Below are 27,992 nucleotides of genomic sequence, written 5' to 3'. Positions count from 1 at the left end.
AGTCCAGCCTGGACAACTTAGCAGGACCCTGGCTCAAAATAAAATTAAAAAGATTTGGGGATGTAGCTCAGAGGTAGAGTGCTTTCCGAGCATGCATAGGCCCTGGGTTCAAACCCCAGTATTGCAAAAGGAAAAAAAAATTAATGTGTAAACATTTCATGTACACAAATCACATTCTTTTTAAAATGTTTATTTTTAATCAACGCATAAAAGTGTACATATTTGCGGGGGTAACATGATGTTCTGATAAATGCGTGCAACATATAATGTTCCATATGGGTAAACATACTTATCTCTTCCAGCATTTGTTACTATTTTGTGGTAAAAAAAAATTCAAAATTCTTTCTTTTAGCTTTTTTGAAATATATAAAATATTATTGTTATTTATAATTACCTTGTGTGCAACAGAACATCAGAACTTATTTCACTTATATAACTTAGAACCCACTGAGCAACCTTTTCCCATGCCTCCCCCTACTCTCTTGCCTTGGTTAGCCACTATTTCTTCTCCCAAAATCTAGGAGACCAACTGTTCTTAGATCCCACCTCCGAGTGAAGTCATGCAGTACTTGTCTCTTTGTGCCTGACTTACTTCCACTTACCATGAGGACCCCCAGGCCCAGCCATATTTCTGCACATGACAGGATCCACCTGCTCTGTGGCTGAGTGGTACCCGCCCTCATGTATATGTGCCACGTTTTCTTTGTCCACTCATCAACTGATGGACGCTGGGCTGTTTCCAGTCCTTGACTATTGTGAATCGGTTGCACTAAACATGCCAGTGCAATGTCTCTACAGTAAATTGATCTTGTTTCCTCTGATACACACGCAGCAGAGGGCCTGCCAGATCACAGGGCAGCTCTACTCCTCACCTTCTGAGGAAACTTCACATTGGCAGGACAGCCACAATGGTGGCCAGGCACCCTGTCCTCCACACCCTCACCAGTATGTGTTGCTGGCCTTCTTTATCACAGCCCTCCTAACTGCAGGGAAGTGAGATCTCACTGTGGTTTGACATACATTCCTCATGGTCAATGATCCTGAGAATTTCTTTCCAGAAATCGGCCATTCGTTTGATAGATGTTTAGTGTATGGCCCTTTTTTAAAAAAAAATCAGATTATTTGGTTTTGTTTGTTTGTTTTTGCTACTGAGTGAAGAAGTTCCTTATATATTCTGGATACTAACTCTTGTCAGATGTATGTATTGCAAATCTTTGTCCCATCCTGTAAGTTAACTTTCACTCTATTCTGTCTTTTGCCCTGCACAGCATTTTAGTTTGATTTGTACATTTTTACTTGTGTTGCCTATGCTTCTGGGGCTTTATCCAAAAAAAATCCTTGCCCACTTCAATGTTCTAAAGCTTTCCCCCTTTGTTTCCTTCTAGTACTTTCATGGTTTCAGATCTTTTAAGTCTTCTCTCCGTTCTGATTTGTTTTGGTATGGTGAGAAATAGTGGTCTAGTTCCATTCTTCTGCATGTAAGTATCCATGCAGAATCTCCTCAGCACCATTCACTGAGGACTACCTGGCTCTCCAGTGTGTCTTTTCAGTGTCTCTGTTGAAGACAGTTGCCTGTGGACGTGTGGGTTTACTTCTAGACCCTATTCTGTTCCATTGGTCTATGTCTGTTTTTATGCCAATGCCAACCCTGCTATTTTGATGACTAAATCAGATTTGTGGTATGTTTTGAAGTCAGGTATATGATGACACTTGCTTTGTTTAGTTTTTGTTTCTAAGATTGCTCTGGTTAATTGAGAATTTTGGTGGTTCCAAATGAGTTTTAGAAGTATTTTCTAGTTCTATGAAGAATGTCATTGGTGTTTTGATGGGGATTGCACTGACTCTGCAGGTTGCTTTCAGGATTATGGACATTTTGGCAAGATTGACATTTCAATCGATGAACATGGCATGTTTTCCTCCTTTTTTTTTTTAATGTCCTCTTCAATCTCTTTAATTGGTGTTTTAAAGTTTTCATTGTAGAGATCTTTCACCTCTCTGGTTAAATTTATTTCTAGGTATCATATTCTGTAGGTGTGGTAATGGGATTGCTTTCTTGATTTCTATTTCAGAGTATTTGCCATTGGCATATAGCAATGCTACTGTTTTTATATGTTGATTTTGTATCCTCCAACTTTGTGGAATTCATTTATTATTTCCAATAGTTTTTCTGTGAAGTCTTTGGGGTTTTTTTTCATATATATATATATATATATATATGTATACACACACACACACACATGTCATGTCATCTGCAAATGGTGACAATATTACTTCCACCTTTCCAGACTGGATGACTTTATTTCTTTCTCTTTCCCAATTGTCCTGACAAGGATTTCTAGTACAGTGTTGAATAAAAGTGGTGAAAGTGGCATCCTTGTCTTGTGTCAGATTTTAGAGGCCCTCAGCTTTTCCCTCTTCAGCATGATGTTAATCATTGGCTTCTTATATATGGCCTCTATTATGTTCAGGCATGTTCCTTCTCTACCTAATTTGTTTAATGATTTTATCATGAAGGGATACTGAATTTTATCAGAAGTCTTTCTACATCTATTTAGATAATTATATATTTTTTGTTCTTTGTTCCTGATCATGTGTTTGTATTGCATTTATTGATTTGCATATATTGAGCTTTCCTTGCATTCCTGGGGCAAATGCTGCTTGATTATAGTCAATAAAATCTTTAATGTGCTGCTGAATTCAGTTTGCTATCATTTTATTGAGGATTTGTGCCTTTGCTCATCTATTCATCAGGGATATTGACCTATTAGCCTCCTTCTTTTGTTGTGACTTCTCCAGTTTGACATGGGGCCTCACAGAATTAGTTTAGAAGAATTCCCTCTCTTTAGTTTTTTGGAATGGTTTAAACAAGAGTTAGTATTCATTCTCCTTTAAATGTCTGATAGCATTCAGCAGTGAAGCCATCTTGTCCTCAACTATTTGTGGTGGGAGACCATTTATTATTGAGTCAGTCTTGTTACTTCTTACTGGTCTGTTCAAGTTTTTTATTTCTTTATCTTTCAGTCTTGGTAAGGTACATGTACCTGGGAATTTGTCAGTTCAGGTTTACTATTTCTTCATGATTCAGTCTTAATAAGGTTTATGTGTCAACACATTTGTCCATTTCTTCTAGGTTAACAAATTTGTTGATGGATAGCTTTTTATTTGTATGATCAGTTGTAATTTCTCTGATATTATGAGTCTTCTCTTTTGTTTTTTAGTCAAGCTAAGAATTTGTTAATTATTCCTTTGAAAAACCAGTGCTTCATTTCACTGATCATTTAAAATTTTTAGTCTCCCTTTAATCTGTTCTGATCTTTATCATTGCTTTCATTCTATTAATTTTGGATTTAGTTTTTCCTTGTTTTTCTACTTCCTTAGAGTACAATGATAGGTTATTTATATGAGATCTATCTTTCTTTCTTTTGCTACTGGGGATTGAACCCAGGGGTGCTTTACAACTGAGCTACACTCCCATCCCTTTTATTTTGTAACAGGGTTTCATTGAGTTTCTGAGGCTAGCCTCAAACTTGTGATCTTCCTACCTCAGCCTCCCAAGTCACTAGGATTACAGGAGTGAACCACCAAAGTTTTTCTTGTTATTCAAGTTTTACTGCATCATAGTAAAAAAAAAAAAAAGATACTTTCATTAAAGATTTCAATTCTTTAAATTTGTTGAGATTTTTCTTGGTACCTAGCATATGATCTATTCTACAGAATGTTCCATGTGATGTTGAGAAGAATGTTTACTCATTAGTCGATAGAATGTCCTGTAGATTACTTGGTCTATTAGATCTACTTGGTCTAGGGTACAGTTTAACTCTGCTATTTCTTTATCAATTTTCTGTCTGGTTGATCTGTCCATTGATGAAAGAGGGAATGTTAAAGTCCTCTACTATTACTGTATTGGAGTTTATGTCTGTTAATACTTGCTTTATATATTTAGTGCTTACTTTATATATTTAATATGTTGCTTTATATATGTAGTGTATACAATATGTGGTGCACATAGATTTATAATTATTTCCTCTTACTCAATTGACCCTTTTATCATTATATCATTATATATGGCCTTCTTTGATCTTTTTACTACTTTTTAAGGTCTATTTTATGTGAAATTAGTATAACCATTCCTGCTCTCTTTTGGATTATCATGCAATATCTTTTTCCATCCCTTCACTTTTAGTCTATGTGTATGTGTCCTTACATGTGGAGTTTCTTGTAAGCAGCATATAATTGGATCTTGTCTTTTAATTGGAGAATTTAGCCATTTCCACTTAAGGTAATTAATAATAGATAAGGTCTTACTACTGCCATTGTTTTCTAATTTTATTTCAGTTCCTTTCTTTCTCCCTCCCTTTCTTACAGTCTTTCTTTGGGTTTAAGTGATCTACTCTAGTAGTGTGTTTAGATTCCTTTCTTATTATTTTTGATACACTGTAGTAGATTTTTGCTTTGTTATTACAGTGAGGTTTAAAAAATCTTTTTATGATAACAAGCTATTTTGAAATGATAGTAACTTAACATTGATCATAAAAATAGGGAAAGAAACAAAAATAGGGGAGAAGTATTAATTAAAAACTATCACTGCACTCCATTCTCCCCTACATTTTAAATTTTTGTTATCCTATTTCCTGTCTATGTTGCCTATTTCTTAACGTATTAATGTAGTTATTATTTTTATTTATTTTGGCTTTTAGTCTTCATAAGAAAGATATGGATGGTTTGTGCACTGTTTATTAGAGCATTCTATATTTGCCATCACAATTACTCTTATCAGTGTGTTTCTAATGTTTTCTGCTTGCTCATTAGCATCTCCTTTCAGTTTAAAGAACTCACCTTAGCATTTCTTTAGGACAGATCTAGTGGTGATAAACTCTCTTGTTTGGGAATGTCTTTACCTCTCTTTAATTTCTAAGGGATGGCTTTGCTCAGTACAGTATTTAAAATCACAGTCCTTTAGAATATATCTATTAGGTAAAATAACATATATCAACAACCTACCTTTTTTTAAAGTTTGAGATGCTTATCCAGAATCCTAAAGAAGAAGATGTCAATTACATATTTGAATATGAGTGTAGTCATGGGAGAGATAGATCATAGTTGAATACAATAATGTAGATGGGATATCATAATTTGGGACTAGAAATAATCTACTTCTTCCTTAGGACATTCAGGATAGTGCGTGTGATGTTTCTTACTATCTGCAATGAGTTTTATTTCCTAAATTGCTTTGAAAGGGAATGTACACATGCAATATATGGTGCCCTGCATTTCTAACCAGGTAGGTTGCACTAAATGTCTATCTGGGCTCACCGCATCCCAGGAAGAGAGGAACATCATAAGCTTGTTTTACTTCCTGCACCTAGTGGCAGGAGCAAAGGGCTGCCGTATTTCTGGAACTTCCTTTTTCCACAAACCCTGTCCCTGCCTGCTGGGGAATTATAGCCTTGGATGTTTCAAACTGTCTGATCCTTTCCTCTTCTCAGGAATCCATAATTTTAAAGGCCAAATCCTGCACAGTCAAGAGTACAGGAGCCCAGAAGCCTTTCAGGGCAAACGTGTCTTAGTGATTGGCCTTGGGAACACAGGAGGAGACATTGCGGTGGAGCTCAGTCGAATAGCGGCTCAGGTACACTACTCCCATCTGAATCAGGGGCCTACTCCCATCTTCACAAATGGTGTCTAGAGACAGGCACTCAGGACCAGAAAGCCTGCTGGCCAATTCCTATTTGTGCTGACATGGGGTAAGTGAAAACACTCCCGAAAATCTTCAAGGCCACTATTTAAGAAGCCACTCAACAGAATTGAACCATCTCCAAAGAATCTAAGAAGGGTGTCAACACCAGACCACAGACATTTTTCAGAAGTGCTCCTTCAGGAACAAAACCAAGTGGGCAGAATGCCCCATCCCACGCATTATCTTTTTTCACACTCACCCTTTGCAATTCTGGAAAAACCCCATGTAAGAATAGAGGGGGAACTTTAGAATATGTTGAAGAAAATGAGAGGGAGGGAGGTATGAAAAATGATGGAATGAGACAGACATCATTACCCTATGTACATGTATGTTACACGAATATTAATATTATACGAATGGTATGAATCTACATTGTGCACAACCATAAAAACGAAATTATGTACCTCATTTGTGTACAATGAATCAAAATGCAGTCTAAAAAATTAAAAGCTAAATAAAAATAATAATTTAAAAAATTTCAAAAGAAAAAAAAAAGAATAGAAAGGGGAGGTTGTTTTCTAAATATCTCCAAGTTTTCTACTAGAAACCAGATTTGTAGCTTAGTTTAAGATAAAAGCAACACTTCTTGCCTAAGAAGTATATATAATGATTTTAGAAAGATCAAACATAAAATCACAAAAATCTAAATCTATTCTGTTTTAAATCTATTCCTCTTCAGCATAAATTATAGGATAATGATTAGATCTAGAAAGAATATGTTGGTATTTAATTCAGTTAAAATTGCTTTTCCAAACCCTCATCTAAATTTTTATATTCTTTACATATTAAAAATTTCTAGGTTAATACCATATACCTACAAACATTATAATCCTGTTCTTAGAATTCTATAAGCATAAGAAAATTCTTAACATATATAAATCAGGTAAAGTGCTTTTCAGAACACTGACAACAAGAATATGCATTCATGTGTAGATCTATGAACAAATTTACAAAAACTCTGTTAGAAGACCAGAATGCTGTAAGACTATTTAACACACAATTAAATAAAAAGACTACAAAATGATGGGCATGTATTTATCCTTTTTGCCTTACTTTCTAGGTACTTCTCAGCACCAGAACTGGCACTTGGGTTCTCAGCCGCTCTTCAGATAGGGGCTACCCTTTGAACATGATGATTACCAGAAGATGCTATAATTTAATTCACCAACTGCTGCCTCCATGTTTCCTAAACTGGATTCAAGAGAGGAAAATGCAAAAAAGACTAAACCATGAGATTTATGGATTAAGTATCACAAAGGGGTACTTCAATTTTTTTATTTCATAGGAAAATTTTTATTTATTTATATTCTTTATTTTTTATTAACATGCATTAACTGTAATGCTAATGGGGTTCACTGTGATATTTCCAAATATATATATATATTGCACTGATCAAATCCATCCTTTTTCCACCTTCCCCTGCCACACACACACACTCTTCCCAATCTCTTAGAATCAATATTCTACTTTCAGGATGACTTTTTGTAGCTTCCACATATGAGAACATATGGTTCTTGTCATTCTGTGTCTGACTCATTTCACTTAACACAATGTCTTCCAGTTCCATCCATTTCAAATGACAGCATTTTGTTCTTCTTTATGACTGAATAGTACTCAACTGTATACATATATACCACATTTCTTTATCCATTCTTCTAATGATGAACACCTAGGTTTACTCCATACCTCAGCTACTGTGAATAATGCCAAAATAAATGGGTATGTCCTTTGAATATATATCCACAACTGGGATTAGCTGGAGCATATGTGGTAGATCTATTTTTAGCTTTTTGAGGACCTTTTATATTCTTCTCCACAATGGCTGTACTCATTTACATTCTCACCAACAGTATATAAAAGCTCCTTTTTCTCAGTAACCTCACCAGCATTTGACTTTTTTTTTTTTTAATTTTAGTCATTCTAACTGGGATGAGATGGTATCTCGTAGTTTTGATTTGAATTTCTCATGGGAAAATTTTTAAATCAATATTTTTCATTCTGTATTATTCAGAACTCAAAATGTTCAATAACAAAAGTAGTGATTCAAGAAAATGATGGATGTTGTCATTTGCAGCTTGAAAGTCAGGAAATTTGGCCCTGAGGACTCTCAAAACTGCTACCATGTAAAAAATACAGTGTTGAGCATCAGTGTGTGCAGCTGGTCTATTTTTGCGGTCTATAATAAATATTCTGACTGAATGAGAAGGAGGTCTGAATTTACAATAGCATTTCCTGAAGTGATCTATTGTGATATAACTCTGCATAGAATTGCACACTGGCAAGGAAAAGAAAAACTTTGAAATGCATATAAGATCATTAAAATGTGGTTTTTATTATGTGCTTGACCCAAATATTCTTTGGTAAAATATATTTCAACTTATTTAAAAAACTAATGGCAAAGGATGGTAGAATGTGTAAACCTAATAAAGACAGCATGTCTGATGATTAGGCAGAATGATGCTCACAATGAAAATACTTATCAGCATAAGCAGATCCAGATTTGGCATTCAAAGAGTTTCTTCCTAATGGCCCCCTTGACTGATGTCATTCCTGGAAGCATAGGTGACATGAAACCCCAAACTGGTCATCCAGTGATTTGTCGTATACTTAGTGCTGACACTTCAAGAAAAGTGAAGCTCCACAAATTAATTACAAAAGATAGAGAATTGGCAATTGAGTCAGGAAAGAGTGGGGTTCAACATTTTCCATGGGTCTTCTACTGAGAACATGGAAAGAAAACACATTATAAACAGTAAGCCAGACAACTTTGAATTAGACATCATGACCGATGACTAATTAGACATTCACTTCCTTGGCTTGGCAGATAATTTCCCTCAATTGACTGAATAAATCATTGGCTAGAGTATCTCATAGCTATAACCACAGTGAATATTTTTCTCTTCTGTGTCAAAGGAAAAATCCGAAATTTATTGTGAATGATGAGCTGCCAACCTGCATCCTGTGTGGGCTGGTCACTATGAAAACCAGTGTGAAGAGATTCACAGAGACCTCTGCTATCTTTGAAGATGGGACAGTGGAAGCCAACATTGATACTGTGATCTTTACTACAGGATATAAATTTTCTTTTCCTTTTCTTGAAGAAACTCTCCAAAGCCTTTGTACAAAGACGTTCCTATATAAGCAGGTCTTTCCCCCAGGCCTGGAGAGAGCAACTTTAGCCATCATTGGCCTTATCAGCCTTACGGGGTCCATCTTAGCAGGCACAGAGCTCCAAGCACGGTGGGCCACAAGAGTATTCAAAGGTACCTTGACTCTATTTAAAGCCCTGTATGGTCAGCTGAATCTTAAAATTATCTCCCTGCCATTTAGCTAAAAATCAAACAGACCTGCGCTAAAGTGATATAAATATTACAAGAAATTAAATGAGCAATTAATCATACATATGTGTAGTAGTATAATGAGTGTGTGTCACTCCATCTGAATGAGCAGAAGAGTTTCTGACTCTGTAGATGGGACAAATTTGAACAGAATGTAATCATATTTCTCAGATGAACTGAATTGATTGGAAGCTTCAAGAGCCTATTTTATTCTAGTCCAGTCTGTTTACTCCTGTCTTTCCATTTATTACTAGAAGTAGAATTTTATATTGCTTTAAAAGATACTGGAATAATGCATACTGTGGATAAAACTGAGATATGAAGAGATAGTAACCTTTACAAATGCTCATCACAATATTATAGACACTGGACACGGCTTCCTGCCGGATCCCACCATGACAGCACACATGCTGGATCCAGGGCTGGTGAGGTCCAGAGCTAACTGGGCAAGGACCCTTTGCACCTAACCGCTTTGTCTGTAAAGCCAGGATGGAAGACCTTCTTTCTCAGGACTTGTTAAAAATTTACGTCTGCCAAGCCTCAAGTGGCATACTTGACACAGGAGAGGCTCATTAAGTGACCACTGTTGCCTCCTCTTGCCCTTCTCAGTGTGCCTGCTACAAGAGTGCAGGATTTAGACTAGTGAGCATTCTAAAGAACTGCAGTGCATTATCTTTAAATATAAATAGCATTCGCAGTTGGGACAACCAGCTGTCCTTAATGAATAAAAACAACAACCAATAATTTACAAGTAGCATATAAATACAGTATTAAGTAGTGATGACTTCTAGCCCACTGTACAAATGCAAATAGATATTAACCACACCTAAAAACCTGTGCTCTCGGCTGGACATGGTGGTATAAGCTCCTAATTCCAGCTACTCAGAAGGCTGAAGCAGAAGGATCACAAGTTCTGAGGCCAGCCTGGGCAAATTAGTGCGACCCTGTCTCAAAATATATTTTTTTCTTTAAAAGAGCTAGGGGACCAGGTGTAGTGGTGCATGCCTATAATCCCAGCAATTTGGGAAACTGAGGCAGGAGGATAACAAGTTCAAAGCCAGCCTCAGCAACTTAGCGAGACCCTGTCTCAAAATAAAAAATAAAAAGGGCTGGAGTTGTGGCTCAGTGGTTAAGCACTCCTGGGTTCAATCCCTGGTACCAAAAATTAATTAATTAATGAAATTGAAAGGGCTAGGGTTGTAACTCAGTGGCAGAGCACTTGCCTGGCATGCACAAGGCTCTGGGTTCAACTCTCAGTACCACAAAAAAGAAAACAAAAGACCTGTGTGCTCCTAGATTGACACACATGCTATCTGAATGGGAGAGGAGGTGTTTAGAAGATTTTCACCTTATTTATATTACAGAAAAAAATTCCCAAGCCTTCATTAAGTTACCACAAATTTGTATTTCTTTAAGACCACTGCAATGCTTTCACAGCACTATCCAATTAAATGAAGACCATAGCAGACTTAAGTGCCTGGTTTTTGGAAGTAGTTCATAATGAGCTCCAAACTGCTTATTAGAATGGTAAGGCTGATGCAGGGGCAGCTGCAGGCTCAACAGTCGGCTTCCAGGAACACCAAGTCTTGCTAGTGCTTCAGGAAAGTGACCCTAGTAGGAAGTGCACCCCAAGCTGTGTCAAACCTCTCACCTGGACTGGAAGCCCACACCCTGGGGTTGGCCTGGCAGGGCAGGACTGGCCAAAGTGGGACGGTGGGCAGGGTGAGCCCAGTGGGAGGAGGTTCACAGCGCAGGCATGGACGCTGGGCAACCGCAGAGGTAGGCCAGAGTCCACGCTGTGAAGGCAAAACCAAGGCCCGCTGCTGACACTGTCCAGAGGGGAGGCTGAGCACAGGCTGGTCCTCGCCCAGCTCAAGCAGGCAGAGCCTCCATGGGACTCAGGCCCCTGTCACACCCGAGGCTCCCCATGTAACAACCAACCGTGTGCCAGAGCCGTTATGAAGTGGGGTCGTCGTGCTCCCGCTAGAGCAAGTAACAGCTCCAACACCGACACGCGTATGCGTGGAGGCGTGAGCTGAGCACGGGAGCCGCTGGAGGGGCGTGGCGGGCAGCGGCTCTCCGGTGTGGGGCAGGCCCAGGCCGAGACTGGCGGCGTGTCTCCTGGCTCGCAAGCAGGAAGGGGCTCCCCGGAGCGTCCTCTGCGCGCCCGCTCCAGTCGGCCCTCGCTGTCCTATTCCAGGGCAGCGCGGCGGGAGGCCAGAAGCAGGAGGACTTAGGTAGGGGGATCCGGTGGGCCTCAGTGTGTTTCTGATTCTTCCCCCAGGGCTCTGTAGGATACCGCCACCCCAGAAGTTGATGGCTGAGGCTACTAAAAAGGAGGAGCTCATTAAAAGGTATGAAAAGAGGTTGCCACAGGGAAAACTTGCCAATAAATTCCGGATCCTCGGTGGCTGAAAGGGTCTTCTCCGTGGCCACAGTCCTGCTCTGGCTGGGCACCGGAATCCACTCTCTCCTCTCCTTCCACTTCCCGGGCTGCTCTTTCTGTATTTGCTGGCGTCTCCTCTGGCTCACTCCTGAAGCGCCTGGAGCCCAGAGCTAGTCCTCACGCCTCAGGGCCTCGTGCCCTGTGACCGCTTCACATCCTGCGCCTCCAAGTGGTCTTTAACCCGAGCCTTTCCGCAGCGCCCCAGACCCCTGCTCCAGTCCCTCTGGGCAGCCCCCTTCCATGGTTACAGGCTTCTCAAATGTCATATGTCTAAACGTGAACTCGCTCTTTTTTTTTGAGATGAGGTCTTGCTGTCAGGCTGGCCTTCTGGCCTTGAACTCCTGGACGACAATAGTCCTCTTCCCTAGGCTCCGAGTCCTGGGACTGCAGGCATGACCGCCATGCCAGCTTGCAAGCAGACTCCTAGGGCCCTCTCACTGCCTGCCCTGTCAGACGTGCCCAGGCTTCTCCCCCAGGCAGGCCTCTGGTTCAAGCCGAGTGGCACTGGAGAAGCCCTCTCCTCGTGTCCTCTCGGACCCTGTGTCAGCACACACTGTCAGCTTCTGCCTTCCACAGGAATCCCGCACTCAGACCCTTCTCACAGCCCCTGCTGCCCACACCTCAGACCAGGCCACTGGGACGCTTGTCGCCACCCTCACCTGTCCCCCACTCTCTGCTCTGAGCCGGGCCACGCTGCTCCTGTTCAAACCCTCAGGCTGCCTCCCTTCCCGGAGGGCGCCCTGCCCCGTGGTGTCGGCCTCCTCACCCCCCTGAGCCCTCGCAGTTAGCCTTCCTTCTGCCTGGAAGTCTCTCCCCCAGACACCTGCATGGCTCACTGCTAAACGTGACCCCATGAGAGAAGTCTTCTTGACAACGTTGTATAAAACTGCAACCGCCCTCCACACTCGCGCCACCTCCCCCTGCCCTGCTTCTGTCTCTCAGAACACCCCCTGCCACCCGGCACGTCCCATGTCTGCTGGACTGAGCCGCGTAGGGTCTGTCGCTCCCCCATCAGAGTGAGCTCCGGCCTTGCTCACGGTTGGGCCCCAGCACCTAGAATGGTGCCTGGAATGTCTGATTGATTGATTGACTAATGGAATGACATGGAACCTTATGAAGGCTTAACAGCAGACACGGGCACAGATGAAGGTTTCACATGACGCCAGGCGCATGTGTCCAGTTCCATCCTGTAAGCCAAGCGCAGCCTCTGTGCTCGGTCACATGAACAGAAGAGGAGGCGCTCCTGTGTGCGCCTCCCATCCTCTTCATTCGTCGGCCGCTGCTGCATTTGGACCCATCAGACTTGATCCTCACATCAGACTCAAGGACCAAAAGCTTCTCTTCAAATACCTCCTTCCACCACCTCCTTCAACAGGCGATTGCCCTCTGAAGAGAATTCCTTTTGCCTTTTCTTCCCAGTGTAGAAACACATCTCCAAAGCATGGCTTGATTCTGAAAAGGAAGTAAGGCCCCAGCAGGAGGAGGGAGGGTCTCATAACACGAGGAACGTGGGGCCAGGAGGACCCTGCGAATCGTGTGTCTCTTCTCCCCACAGGGGTGTGCTCGGAGACGCGGGCCAGAACAAGCTCAACTACATTCTCTACATGGACGAGCTCGCTGCATCCATAGGCGTGAAGCCCAGCATCCCACTTCTGTTCCTCAGGGACCCCAGACTAGCTTGGGAAGTTTTCTTTGGACCATGTACCCCTTACCAATACCGCCTGGTGGGCCCTGGAAGATGGGATGGAGCCAGAAATGCCATCCTGACCCAGTGGGACAGGACGCTGAAGCCTCTCAAAACCCGAGTCGCTCCTGACCCTCCCAAACCTGCCTCCACGTCACACTGCTTGGGAGCTCTGGGGGGACCTCTCCTGCTTGCCTTCCTCCTACTCATCTATAAATCTCCACTTCCCAAGTTGATTCGAGATAGAATCTCCCCTCACCTAGGGCTGTGGTTTGGGTGTGCCCCCTGGAAATTCATGGGCAGGCAGACTGGTCTCCAGCTGGCAGCACTGAGAGGTGAGGACTAATGGGAGGGACTGGGGTCATGCGGACTCTATCCTTAGAGATGGGTTAATGCCACTCACAGAACTGGACTAGTGTCCATGAAGTTGTGATGAGGTGGTCTGCCCTTGTTCTGTCTCCTTTCCAAGCCACTGCTTGGAAAAGTAAACCTTCCCCCTTTCCAACATGTTATGAAAGCACGAAGTTTTCACCAGGAGTTGCCCCATGCCCTTTGACTTCCCAGCCTCCAGAACCACGAGCCAAATGAACTTACTTTCTTGATACATTACTAATCTCAGGTCTTCTATTATAACAATGGAAAATGGACTAATACACTAGCATTTGGTGAGGACGAATCTTATTGGTTTCAAGGTTTAAATCAAGCCATAATTCTATCTTCAAGGATCTTGTGTATCCCTTCTCTCCTTCCACCAGAATGTCTATAATCCAAGTTTAGGCCCAGTCATCTCTTAGCAGAATTATTATATTGTGTTCATTCTTTGGTCTCAGTGCCTTCTTTCTTGTGTCCCTTTCTAGTGCACATTCTACCCTGCTATCTAAGCAGCTATCCTAAAATAATAGTGTGATCATTATTGCCTAACATAAAAATATGATCATTATTGCCTAAAATTTAAATATGATCATCATTTCTATCAGGGTCCTGAAAAGAATAAGATGATACTCAAACTGCATAATTCATGGAAATTTTAATATAGAGATTATTCAAAAATATTTGCACATTGCTGGGAAATTGAAGGAATAATAAAATGCCCTCGGACTACAATAAGGTGGCTTTACTATCCCTAGACCCAGTTAGGCCAAGAAGGAAGGGAATTGCTAAAGAGAGGAAGAAGGAGCTATGTCGGAGGTCCAGCAACAGGGCAATGACTTTCAGCTGCGTGAGAAAGGCAGTGCCTGGTGGCCCCCACAGCGGGAATCTCTTCCTTCCCTCGTATCACCTCCAAATCCAACCAAGAGCCAGAAGGTGGGTGTGCCAGTTGTTGTCCAGGAGGTCAGCCTCCAGGTTCACCTTGCTCTGTGCAGACTTCCCTGAACAGAGTCGACCATCCCCGGGTAACGCCCACACTCCACGCACTGCCACACTCCTTGTTCTTTTCTCTCCGTGGTGTCTCCTAATAAAGGGTTAGCTCCTAAAAAGAGCCATCTGCTGTTCATTCAAAACACTGCCTGACACCAAGCACTGCTGAGTAAATACTTGATGAATTAACAGTGGCTTCACTGGCTGGCACTCCTTATCTGCCCTCCTGCACCACATCTTTTCTTCTTCCAACATGACAAATTACCCAAATGAACCCAGCATTGCAAATGAACAAAGACAGCCACCAAAAGCTAATATGATAAGTCAAAGACAGTCCGTGTGGCAATCAGACGACCACCACACAGTGACTGGGCGCCAAGACTACTGGTTAAGGTCACTCCCTGGAGAAGGAGACCTGGGTTGCCACCTTAGTTCTGGCATCAGCCATGAGGACCTGGCCAAGTCACTTAGCCTCTCCAAGCCTCAGTGTCCTCATCTGGACAATGGGGGTAATAGCACCAACCGCAGCATGAACAGTGAGGGAGGGAGGGCAGGGTCTTTTGTGCAGAGCAAATTGGCTGCTAAGTGCTACAGAATAGACAGATGTTTTCTGTTCTCTGCATTAAGGGGTTGTTGTATAATCAGGAGGCCTGGCCTGTACCACTCGGTCACTCTTTTGTCCTTGTGCCCCTGCACCCTCAGATGGACGCTCCTGAATGCAGCAGGTAAAAAACAGTAAAGAAAAACTGTTCTCGTGGGCTATAAATGACCATCCTGAAATGACCAGCCAATGTGTCTGGTTTTAACTGACAACTCCTCATTGGACTTAAAACCCCACTAAAGCTGACCAGCAGGAAAAATATACTGTTTAATCTAACTACACACGAGCTCTTGAGGGAGAGAGCAGAACTGAGATGTCCTATTAGTTCATCATAACTTAAACCTGTAATGTGCAATATTTTCAATGCTTGAATTTTCAAATAAGAAGTCGAAGACTTACAGAAGTAATTTACCCTGGTTTGCACAGCAAGGAGGAGATAGGGCTTTAAACCAAACATGCAACCCTAAAGCCACTAGCTGCCTCAGGAGGGAATTCCCCTACCTGCCTCAAATCCCCTCATTAGTCAGTGAAGCCCTGACCTTTTCCACCTCTTCCTCCAGGAAGCTGCACCTGCCTGCCTGCTGGCTCCTGCCTCTCTGTGCTGCCTCTACATTCTGAACAGAATTTAAGCATTGTATTTAGCATGTCCATGACTCTAGTTCTCAAAGAACACCTGTTACCAGGAAAAGACCTTTGGAAGTAAATCCATTTTAAATGAGAATCAAAATTTCATAGTAAATGTTAGGGGAAAACATTAGTTTTGATCAAGACTTCATTGCTCAATAAGACCAGAATTATGAAAATAAGCTTGCTTGGCCTTTCATTTAGTCAAATTTGAATTCCAACTGGAACCATCTGCTAAAAGTAATTGCCTAGTTGTGAGAATTTATATGACAGCAAGATAAAACAACTCTGACTTCTTTTCGACTTTCAAAACTAGATTATAAGTTAGCAACTTTTTAATATTCAAAGTTTTCATGATTTTGCCAAGTAACTAAAATTTCAATTCTCTCGTATTTACACAAATCTCTTGTCATCACACATGCCAATCATCTCTATGCCATTCTTAAAATGTCTTCCTGGTTTAATGCTGCTACAGCCAGAGTTGCCTGTGGCTTAGCAGTTCTCTAATATCACCTTCAGCAATTTTTTGAAATCCTTCTTATTTTGCAAGACATGTAATGTCACTCTGTCAATGATTTGCTTTGTAGAGTCTGCATGATCAGACAATCATCAGAGACTGACCACAAAGACATTGGTGACCACAGCATCCAGAAGAGGCTGTCTGGTTGAAGAGGGGTGTGGGTTTTAGAGAAAATAAATTGTAAGTGATCGGATAATTCATTCGTTAACTCAACAAATATGTACTGAGCACTTACTATGTTCTAAGCACCGTGCGACATCGTGGGGAAACATGGTGAATACAGAGAAAGTCCTTGACTTCACAGAACTCTGCGCCACTGTGACAGGCAGGAAATAGTGACAACTGCCTCCAGTATCAACCACGCAGGCTTGGGAGACAAAGGGGGAGCCAGCTGGGATGCTCAGACAAAGCCTTTCTGAAGAGGTGACACTCGAAGTGATCCCAGGGAAAGCTGCGTCAAGGGACAGCGTGGCCCCGGGGACAGTTTCATGGAAGGGTAGGAATCAGTAGGAAGGCCTTGTGGCAGGCATGTCAGGACAGCAGCTGCCAGCCTCGTCCACACCGTGACGTGCACGGAAAACGAGGACAGTCTTTGTGAGCCACACTGTGACAAACTAGAGAAGTGTGATCTATGTGGGCACAGGGAAAATTCCCTTTTCATACTGAAGTAAATTACTTAAGCCAAAAAATAGCGACATTTCAGGGGAAATATTAAATACAGAATTTATGATATACTTGCAAATAAAACTTCACAGGTTTTAGTTAAAACTTGAATTCATTTCGGGGGGTTTTCTATCATATCTTATACTTGAAATTCTACATTAACTCCTAAATAGGATTCTTAAACCATGATCTCTTTATGTTATTACAGGTTGGTGTGAAGATCATGTAAAACCATTTCACGGCCATTCAGAAAAATTAAAACGGTTGAAATACTTTCTTTCATCAATAAAGGTACCATTGAAAGTTTTTTGTGTTATGAGAATGGATCCAGGTCCCATCAAACTTCCAGAACAAGCAATTCAGACGAGATCAAGCTTTAGTAGTAAGAGGAGCTCACTGGTCTGCGCACCAGCCCTGAAGGCGCTTGGCCAAGAGAACGGAATCGTTACTCTATGTGAAGACGGGAATTCCAGGCCACTTCCCCTCACAGCCCCTGCTCCCCAACACAAACACCCACCCGCCATCGCCACCAGGCGCCCTCATTGTCTGTAGGTCCTGCTAATAGGGACGCCCAGGTGGTACAGCAGCTTTTTGACCTTTTCGATGGAGCCTCCTGGAGAAGCATGAACTGCAGGGCTCAACACCCACGCTCCTCCTGGGGCCGTGCAGAGCCTACACGTGCTGCTCAGGGGTTCCAGCTTCCCCGGACCCCACCTGCCAACCTGATGGCACAGGGGCTGGGAAGCCGAATCCAAGGGAGGGGAGGAAGGCAAGGGAGTGAAGGGAAACGGTGAGCACTAGGAGCGCCTCCATGCGTGCGTGCGTATGCTCGCATATGACAGTTGTGCTCCCCACACGGCTGGTGACTTTAGAAATGCAGATGCTGGGCTGTCTCCTCGTGCTCATTTCTTCACACCTCTCCTTGGTACTGCACTCTTCGAGGGCAGGAATGGAGAGCAGAGTGACAGAAAGGCAGTTCAGTGAAGCTGCTCACCGCGCGGACCTGCGTTTCTCCAGGCCAACTGGCTCCTGAACATCTCCGGGCTGGATCAGGTCCTGGGAAAGTCTCATGTTCGAGCTACGGGTCAGGGCTTCGGGGCTCTCAGTAGTTCTAACACCTGTGTCTCTGTGAACGAGGAATGCACCATTAAATCTCCGAAATCCTTATATTCTAAAAGTCCTCCCTACCCAGTAGAGCAGATAAGACTAAATTCTCACTTTTCCAAACCGGGTCCAAAGTAGTTGTTTTCACTCACAATATTGTTCGTAGTTAAACTGAGAGTTGGAGGCAGTTCACAAGGTTTCTGCCTCGCTCTATGAAATGTACCCCTCCCTCTCCGCCTCCTGGGTTTTCCAAGTATACTTCCCTACTCCAGATGCACCCTTCCTGTGAAAGGACCTCAATGAATGTGGCCCTGGGCTCTCTCCAGTCCTTTCTTCACGGTGCTTCTGCATGCTGCAAGGTGCAGTGATTATCTGACAGGTGCATCTGTGGTGAATAACCGCTCCCCACAAACTCCACTGTCTTGCTGGCGGGAATGAGCCTGCCCGCAGAGGCTCACAGGCAGGGAGTCTCCTAATGCCCATGTTTAGCCAGCAGGCCCACATATGCTGTCTTGGCTCTATCAATAATGAATATTCTTGACTTAATCTTTACTCTGTTTTATCCTATAAGCTTCCAGACCAGACAAGGAAGAGAGGTACCAATTAGGGAGCAAGCACACAAAGACTCAACATTACCTACTGTTAACTTGTCACTGAATTGTACCTCTAACTCCCATCTCCTAGCTTTTCCTTTGGAATCAATATTTATTAGTATACCATGAACATGCCCAATAAAGGGGCTGGGGACATAGCTCAGGAGTAGAGTGAGCACTCAGCATGTGCAAGGCCCTGGGTTCTCTCACCAGCATGCATGCCCATGTGCACACGTGTTCGTACACACACATGCACAAAAGGCCCAACAAAAGCATCCTTAAAAAAATCCTCCCTTTCGACTCCATTCCTTCTCTTCTGTCTGCTGGCTTGCTGTTTGTCAGCTTCCTACCCCAAAGTGTCATCAACACACATTAGCCAAGAGCTGTACTCCCTCTACCTTTACATTATCAGCCCACAGTAAAAGCTGACAAGTCCACATGTTCTAGCCTAATCCACGCTCTGTTACTTCTCACATAGATAACTGCACACGAGTCTCCCAACTTCTATTCTAACCAGCCTCTACCCATTTATTCTCCATGACACAATCATCTTTTCATAGCACATTGTGTCCGTACTTAAAACCTTCCCGTTGCACTTCCAACAACAGCCAAGTTCATTATATGGCCTACAAAGTTCAGCCTACTGGTCCAATCCCGTACAACTCTCCCCCTGGTAGACATCCTTCTATTTACCTTCGGTGGGTTCCTTTTCATTCTTCAGGGCTCGGCTTACAAGCCTCAGGGGTCTTCTCCAATGAGGAGAAAAGGGGTCTTCTCTGATGAGCTATTTAAGCAGACTCTTTCTCCACACTGCCCCATGAGGACCTCATCCTTGCATTTGTTTCCTTCCTTCACACCACTTAACATTATGGAACTATCCCTGTGTTCTTTTCTTAACTTGGTCATTTATTCTACCCCCCACATAGTAAGCCATACAAGAACTTGTCTGTTTTATTCATTGCTATTCCTAGTTTGCTTCCTAACAGTGTCAGGCACACAGAAATTCCCCAGTAAATATTTATCAAAGGAAGAATAAATGAATGAATAATATATCATTTCTGAGACAAGGACATGACTAAGAGGTTCCACATACCTCCTACAATTGGCATTTTTACTGATTCCTAAAACACATGTTCTACAGAAGCCCCAAGAGACCTTCCCTGCAGTAGCTGGACACCATTCTAGATTCCCCCTTTATATGACCTCCCGGTGTCTTGGTTGACTCCCTAATCAGAATAAGTCCTTCTGTGGAGTCCAAAATGGTTGTAACATGGTCCCAAATGCAGGTTGGTCACCACTTTAGCTGACTGACTTAGTGAATCATTCATTCTGCACAGATAACAAGGATGCCAGTAACTGATTGAGCACAGATAATGAACTCCACCAAAAATAATGTTTAATGCATAAGACTGAGGGAGGGAAGATGGCTTTTCTTTTCAAACATAGAGGCCACGTACAAAAACAGCAATGGATAATCAACCTATTGTGTGAATTACTCAAAACAAATATTTTTTTAAATACCACCAATATTGAAGTCTAAGAAGAACGCTTAGTTTCTATATTGCTGTCTAAATCTGTTTCTCTATATATAGTCTTTCAATCTACTCTGCACACAGTCAAAAAAATTGTTTTATTCATATATCTTACTGTGCTGATCTTAGGAATCTACAACTGTCTTAGGAATCTACACTCCTTTATTCCATCCACATCCAAGATTTCTGATCTTTGCATGTCCAGCTGCAACTAGGTAGCCTTTCTCTGGATCAGGAGATCTTCTCCCTTCAAGTCTAGCTGATCAAAACTGTGCAGTTAGAGAAGAAAACTGAATAAACCCTTGTCCCAGTCAGAATGTCTGCAGAGACTTAGTGCCCCGTGCTATCAGCACTCATGTGATTACTCTGTTGCTGGATAACCCAGATTAGCCCTGCTTCACTCTACTGACTGAGCTGGTTTCCTCCCATTGCCTGTTGGTGTCCTGCACGCCTGTTTTGTAACATCCTTCCACACTGTCTTTGTCCTAAGTCACGATGGCTGACATTCAATAGTTGCCACTTTGTTCTCTTCCAATTTCAAGACAATTTTCAACACATACAATCTGTCTTCCTCTGTGACCATTGAGAAGTGTGCTTAGTATGTTTGAAAATGATTATCAAGTATTTCAAGTGTGGCTCCAAGGCACTGCTCCAAGAAAGTCTGTATGTGTGTTTTGTATCACCCTCTGCCATCTTGAATGGCTGACCTGGTACCACTGGTGGAAGGAAAGCACAGTTTGCTCTCATTGATAAGCTCGCTGAGCACTTCCTGAGTCCCCAGTTCCCTCTAAAGTCCATTCTTTTTATTTGTTTTAATTGGTTATACTAAAGCCCATTCTTGATGAGTCCTGTCTGGGCCACACAGCCCCTCCCCAGGTGCCCCTGCCTCCACTCCCCTCCTGCACGCAGACCCCCTCTCAGCTTCCTGGGCCAGTCGGAAGACAAGGCACACAGCAGCACTGGCCTTCATCAAGAAACCTGGGTTGGAGGATTAAAATGTCCTGAACTTCTGTCCTGGACATCCTGAACACTCTGTATCATAACAGATTTCCCAAATGATACTCAGATACAGCTCTTACCGTGTGGTAGACTTGGCCCTATGCACTTGATGCACAGCTCACCTAATCCTAACAGCAACCTTTGAAAGAAGTGTTATAGAATATCATGCTCAGTGAAATATGCCGATCCCAAAAAGCCAAAGCTGAATGTTTTCCCTGATAAGTGGATGATGATATATAATAGGGGTGGGGGGGTGGGAGTAAGAGAAGAATGGAGGGACTTTAGATTAGGTAGAAGGAAATGAGAGGGAGGGGGGTATGAAAAATGAGGCAGACATCATGACCCTATGTACATGTGTGATTCATACATGAATGGTATGAATCTACATCATGTACAACCATAGAAACAAAATGATATACTCCATTTGTGTACAATGAATCAAAATGTAGTCTGTAAAAAGTAAAAATATTTTTAAAAAAGAAGTGTTATAGTTACCCTCCCCTTACAGATGAGAAAATTAAGAGATTATCTGATTTAGGAAGGTCACATAGATACTGAGAACGGAAGCAAGATCCACCTGGGGCAGAGCTTCACTCTGGAGTCCCTGCACGTAACCACATAGCGCACTGCGCACCACCCCAGAGCCAGAGCGTCACAGATGGTACAGGTTAGAACGAAGTTTGCCCGCTCAGACTGCCCAAGAGCAAAGCCACAGAACACGGACATCAGGTCTCTGCTCGGCTGTCCTCCCAAGGATTATTTCTTCTTATTAGGGGAAGTGGCCATCATCTGACACTTTTCTTCTTATTTTTAATTAGGAACTCTGTGAAGCTACTCTGACTTGTAGATTTATGATCAATAGATACACAGTAGGAGATATATCAGGAGTGTGTGGTTCACCCTATTAGATGTTAATCAGCTTTGTTGCCAATCAAGAAAACTTATTCTAACATTTCCTATTAAATTGTCTATAAATACCCTCAAATGCTCTTCAAAACAACTTCAGCATCACACTGTCTCAGTAATTAATGAGATGCTGGGCCTGTAATCCCAGTGGCTCAGAAAACTGAGGCAGGAGGATCTCAAGTTCAAAATCAGCCTCAGCAATTTAGTGAGGCCCTGTCTCTAAATAAAATATAAAAAGGGCTGGGGATGTGGCTCAGTAGTTAAGTGCCTCTGGCTTCAATATCCAGTAACCAACCCCCCAGATTATTCAGATGATAAAATTTTGACAGTGGTAATTCTGTATTTGCAAACAAAAACCTTGTTTTTAAGCTTCTGAAAATTAGACTTTTATGCCCTAAAAGTGAGTAAATTACCCACAAGAACCCTTATGATACATCTTTTTCCCAATTAAATCTAGTGCTATGGTTTGGAACTGGCTTAAGTGTGTACCTAAAATAGCCTCAGCTATTTTCGGTAAAAGGACCTTTGGAGAGGCAGGGTCAGTGGGAAATAATTAGGTCACTGGAGGGACTGCCCTCTCTCTAAAGGAATTAATCTGGTTCTCGGGAGACCCTGGTTGTTACGGAAGAGCAAGTTTGGCCCCTCCCTGCTCTCTGACTTCCTGTCTCAACATGAGATCTCCTTCCCTCTTCCAAGGTTTCCCACCATTGTGATGCCATCTGCTATCAGGCCCTCGGCAGAACTAGCCAGAGCCAGCACTGTGTTGTTTGGTGCTGTGAGCTAAACAAATTTCAGGTCTTTGGCTGCCCAGCCTCAGCTATTTTGTTACAGCAACAGAAAGTGGACCAAGACATCTGGGGAGAAGCATATGTTTAATGCCTACAACTGCTCCAAAGTCACAGGCAGCATCATGCAGAGAACAGGACAAGCTGTCAAGCCAGACAGACCTGGGTTCAGATAGGACCGTGTCTACTCCCAGCTTAACCTGGAGTGATACACTCCTTTTCTCTAAGTTTTGCTCTATGCCTATGTGGAGGACAAGTGTTTCCACCACATGGGTTAGCGTCAGATCAGTGAAGTCATGCATCCAGTATTTAACATGGTACCGGCTCCTAGCAGGTGCTCAGTCACCTTCTCTTTCTCTCAGCAGGTTGCTGGCAAATGCTTATGAGCCAGCTTTTCAAATGAGGGCCTTGCGTGTGGTGCGTGCAGATTCCCAGGGTACAGATCCTCCCACCACGCCTGCTTCCAACCTCCTGCCAGACTCAGTTGGGAAGAAGCGTACACAACCATCTCTTGAGAGCCTGTGAAAGCTGCTCCTTCTCCCATCCTCCACCTGGTTGCTCCTCCCCTTTCAGATCGCACCTCAAACGCCCCTTCATTGCAGAGTTGCCCCAATCCCCTTAACAGGTCAAATGTCCCATTTTTTTTTCTCACAGCCATCTGTACATTTACTTCAAAACCCTTCTCAAAATCCATAATCATTAATCACTTTATCACAACTATTAGACTGCAAGTGCCATGAAGACAGAGACCAGATCTGTTCTCTCCAGTACATCCCCAGAGCCTAATTCAATGCACTAAGATGGGATGGGACTCGATAACTACGTATTAAACTGATGAAGCAAACAAGCAACTGAAGATGGAAAGGTAGGTGGGTGGATGGATGGATAGATGGTTGGTTGGAATTTTGTCTCTCTCCCAAATTCTGTGAGGCCACTTGTCTAAGTTTTTATCTAGTGCTCAGTTCTCCCTTGAACTCTCTGGAACAAACCTGCTCAAATCCTATTTATAAGTTAACTATTTTCTGATGGCTGGAGATCATAGCACAGGGGCAGATTTCCTGAATGTCAGTCATGTGAATTCCAAGGACTGTATGTCACTTTGCTCTTCAGGGTTGAATTCCATCAGTGAATTCGAAATTCCAATGCTAACTACTGCTTCAGTTGAGTGAGCCTGCAATCCAGGCACTGTGCCTCAAAACTTGGCCTCTACAATCAAGACAAATCCCCAAGGTCTGCTTTGGAACTTGGATCCACATACCAACTTTGTTTTCTTCTGCATATGTTTCATACCACTACTGTTACATAATGCCTTCTGTCCAAGTTACAGACTAAGATCAAAATTCTCATGAGGCTTGACTCTTCCTGGGAAATAACTTATTATTTATAACTAGAAATATTTTCTCATAGTCAGAATCAGCATCTCTGCTATCTAAAGATTTACTTTTTCTGGTGAATTTTAAAATATGTGAGATATTATTACTATTCACTAGAGACTTGTTCTGGTTTAGATGTGGTGTCCCCCCACAGCTCACATGTGAGACGATGCAAGAAGGTTTGGAGGAGAAATAATTGAGTTATAGCTTTAACCTAATCAGTGAATTAAACTCTTATGGGATTAACTGAGTGGTACCTGGAGGCAGGTGGGATGTGACTGGAGGAAATGGTTCACTGGGGGTGTGACTATGGGGTATATATTTGTATCCTGTGAGTGGAGTCTCTCTCTGCTTCCTGATCACCATATGAGCTGGCCCCCTTGGCCACACTCTTCTGCCATGATGTTCTGCCTCACCCTGAGCCCCAAGGAATGAAGCTGGCCTTCTATGGACTAAGACCTCTGAGACTGTGAGCCCTAAATAAAACTCTCCTCCTTTACAATTGTTCTGGTCAGGTCCTTTAGTTACAGCATCAAGAAAACCTGACTAAAACAGGACCTAAGAGGTCTCTTTATTCATATCTCCGTATGCAATGGGCTTTAAGTTATACAAATCTGGGAGAAAGGACATCAAAATGTAAACAGGTTAGGGAAGTAGCTCAATGACAGCACACATGCTTAATGCGTGAGGCCCTACATTCAAGACCTAGCCCAAAAAATAAAAAATAAAAACAACTAAAATAGGGGGTCAGGTATGCCTGCGAGTCACCTAGGTGAAAAGGTAAGGGTGAATCGTCACATTCACAGACTTCTTAAATTTTCCATCTGCACTACAGAATCCTTTCTGGCAAATTTCTGAATCTTAAACCATTTAGCACAATTATAAGCCAAGTCTGACCTGCAGGCCAAGTGCTGCCTACCTAAGCTTGCAGTGCAGCTCAGGACCCAATTCAGGAACCCTTTAATCTTAACAGCAGAGAAGTGAGTTCCGCTTAGAGAAAATCAGCTCGGCCTAGCTGACTCTTAGTGATGAAGTGTGTCTGACAGGGGGGACCAATCAAGTGCAGCAAGCTGAGCCCCTGTGGGTACCGTCCACGGGGGAGGGGTGACTGGAAAATCCATCCTGGGCCTGGTCTTGGGCATTTATAAGGGATCGTTTCAAGCAGAAGTTGACACAGTTCCAGCAGCCACGGCATCTTTCCACTTCCCTGGTTAATACTGAAAACACAGGCCAGGCATGTGACTCGTAGCAGTATGCTGATCTAGCACGAGAGGCCCTGCTTTTGATTCCCAGCACCACAAAAAATAAAAATAAACCAGCTGTGAAAGTCTCTTGCTCAATACTAAAATGTGTTCAAAGCTCAGCTTTATAAGTACATACTTCTACTCCTGTTACACAATTTCTGATCATTCATCTCCTGGAAAGGAAACACTTCAAGTGAAAGAATAATCATTTTTTTAAAAAGGCTAAGCTTCAGACACTGCACTTTCCAAGTTAATAATAATACATAGAAGTTAAGAAAAAATAAAGTTCACAAGCATTGTTTCTACTTGGATTACCCTTACGCATGTGTGTTCTAACACATGGACCTTCCAAACGGTGCCGCTGTGTTTGTACTAGTTGTTCATTGCTGAGACAAATACATGACAAGAACAGCTGAGGAGGAAAGATTTATTTTGGTTCACAGTTTCAGAGGATTTAGTCCATGCTGGTGGGCTCCTATGGCTCTCAACCTGAGGTGAGAGAGATCATCATGGTGGACATGATGACAGAGGAAATCTGCTGAGCTCCTGGCAGTCAGAAAGGGGGGAGAGAGGGGTTGGGGAGATAGCTCAGTCGGTAGAGTGCTTGCCTTGCAAGCACAAGGCCCTGGGTTCGATCCCCAGCACCCAAAAAAAAAAAAAAAGAAAGGGGGGAGAGAGGGTCAAAGGGAAGATGGACCCCTCCAGAGCACACCCCAGTGACCTACTTCCTCCAACCAGGGCCACCAGCTCTCAGTAGTCTATCCAGCTACCCATGGATTAATCCACTGTGAGGTCAGAGCCCTCGTGATCAGTCATCATCTAAAAGCCTCACCTCCAGGCTGGGGTTGTGACTCAGTGGCAGAGCGTGATCAGTCATCATCTAAAAACCTCACCTCCAGGCTGGGGTTGTGGCTCAGTGGCAGAGCACTTGCCTAGCATGTGTGAGGCACTGGGTTCGATCCTCAGCACCACTTGTAAATAAATGAATAAAATAAAGGTCTATCAACATCTTAAAAAATAAATAAATAGAAAAGCTTCACCTCTGAACTTTGCCACAATGGGACCATGCTCTCAACACATGAGCTTCGGGGAACTATTCCAGATCCAAACTGTTCAAACTGACTCTTGAGTTCCCATGGGAATAGTAATCATGATACCTGCCATTCACTGTGCAGGAGAGAGACAGAAACATACCCACGTTTATACTTGCATAGAGTTCATTTGAGCTTATTTTACTTATATCAGGCAATCTGGTCTCCCCAACCACTCAATTATTTTTCAAGCACATGACAGGTGAACAATAGTTCAAAAAGATAGTGGTGTAATGTGCCAATGGCAGTAGCAAAAAATAATCATAGACAAAAAAAGAAAAGAGGAGGAACCAAGAGGGAAGATAGGGAGAGACAGAAATTCCACCTAGAAATTTAGAGGCCTCCAGATCATAAGAAATAATTAAATGACTCTCAACAACCCTTGAGAACACCACCGAATAAAAATACTGTGAGGTCACATCAAAAGATCTATAATCTATGTCCTATAGGAGACAAAGTAGTATTTCATTCATGAAACAAGAACAGATGCTATTATAAAAGGAAAAATAGAACAAGAATGGGCTTGCAGAAAAATAAAAACAGGAATGAAACAAAGTTCAGGAATTCTCACATACAAAAAGATAAAATGACGAATATAAAAATTTAGAAAATTAGGGAGCTGGGGAAGTAGCTCAGTGGTAGAGCACTTGCTTAGCATGTATGGGGCACTGGGTTCAATCCTCAGAACCACATAAAAATAAATAAATAAAAATGAAGGCATTGTGTCCATTTACAACTAAAAAATATTAAAAAGAAAAAAAAGAAAATTAAGTACACATCTAGGTAACTGATCATCTAATAAGAGAACTTTCAAAGGAAAAATCAATAAGCAAGATAAAATTATCAAAGAGATAATATCTTTTTCTCCAAAGCCCTGAAAACCCAGACTGCAATGGTTCACTGAGCACTCCGCACAATGAATCAAAAAGCCTCAAAGAAAGACACTATGAAGTTCTGTGATAGACACATTAAGTTTAGGTGGCCTGTTGCAAATACCAGTGAAAATATCATGTAAATAAATATGAGGCCAGAGCTCATATTATGTGGAAAAGTTCAGGTTAGAAATATAATTTGAGGGGGCTGGGGAGATAGCTCAGTCGGTAGAGTGCTTGCCTTGTAAGCACAAGGCCCTGTGTTCGATCCCCAGCACCCCTCCCCACCCAAAAAAAAAAAAGAAAAGAAATATAATTTGGGAGTATTTATATATAAAAGTAACTGAAACCAAAATGCTGAATAAAATAACCTATGGAGGTAGAAAAGGGGAAAGGAAAAGAAAAACAGAGGTCAAGAAAGTGGAAAGAGATTAGGGCTCAGAGACGAGATGGGGAGGAAGAGGAACAGGTAGCAGAGTAGATGAGAGATGATCAGGTAACTGTGATGCCCCAGGGGACAA

The 27,992-nt window shown here is 42.5% G+C and overlaps 1 protein-coding gene across 4 annotated transcripts in view; it reads left to right on the top strand.

Moving 5' to 3' along the window:
* The window catches only part of Fmo4 (flavin containing dimethylaniline monoxygenase 4), a 29,203-nt gene extending 11,673 nt beyond the window's left edge, over positions 1 to 17,530 (top strand). The window contains exons 5-12 of one of the 4 annotated variants that reach the window (XM_047520540.1): positions 5,487 to 5,629; positions 6,798 to 6,997; positions 8,651 to 9,000; positions 11,360 to 11,429; positions 13,077 to 13,540; positions 14,333 to 14,510; positions 16,377 to 16,489; positions 17,181 to 17,504. In XM_047520540.1, coding sequence (XP_047376496.1) covers positions 5,487 to 5,629; positions 6,798 to 6,997; positions 8,651 to 9,000; positions 11,360 to 11,429; positions 13,077 to 13,540; positions 14,333 to 14,510; positions 16,377 to 16,458 — 1,487 coding nt within the window. In that variant the 3' untranslated portion in view covers positions 16,459 to 16,489; positions 17,181 to 17,504. Of the gene's footprint in view, positions 1 to 5,486; positions 5,630 to 6,797; positions 6,998 to 8,650; positions 9,001 to 11,359; positions 11,430 to 13,076; positions 13,541 to 14,332; positions 15,089 to 16,376 lie in introns of those variants that run through there. The other 3 variants (XR_007104320.1, XM_047520541.1, XM_047520539.1) reach the window with 3 other exon arrangements.
* The last annotated feature ends 10,462 nt before the right edge of the window (positions 17,531 to 27,992 follow it).

The sequence above is a fragment of the Sciurus carolinensis genome, chromosome 12, assembly GCF_902686445.1.
Source record: "Sciurus carolinensis chromosome 12, mSciCar1.2, whole genome shotgun sequence".
NCBI lineage: Eukaryota > Metazoa > Chordata > Mammalia > Rodentia > Sciuridae > Sciurus > Sciurus carolinensis.
This window is presented reverse-complemented; position numbering and strand designations above follow the sequence as displayed.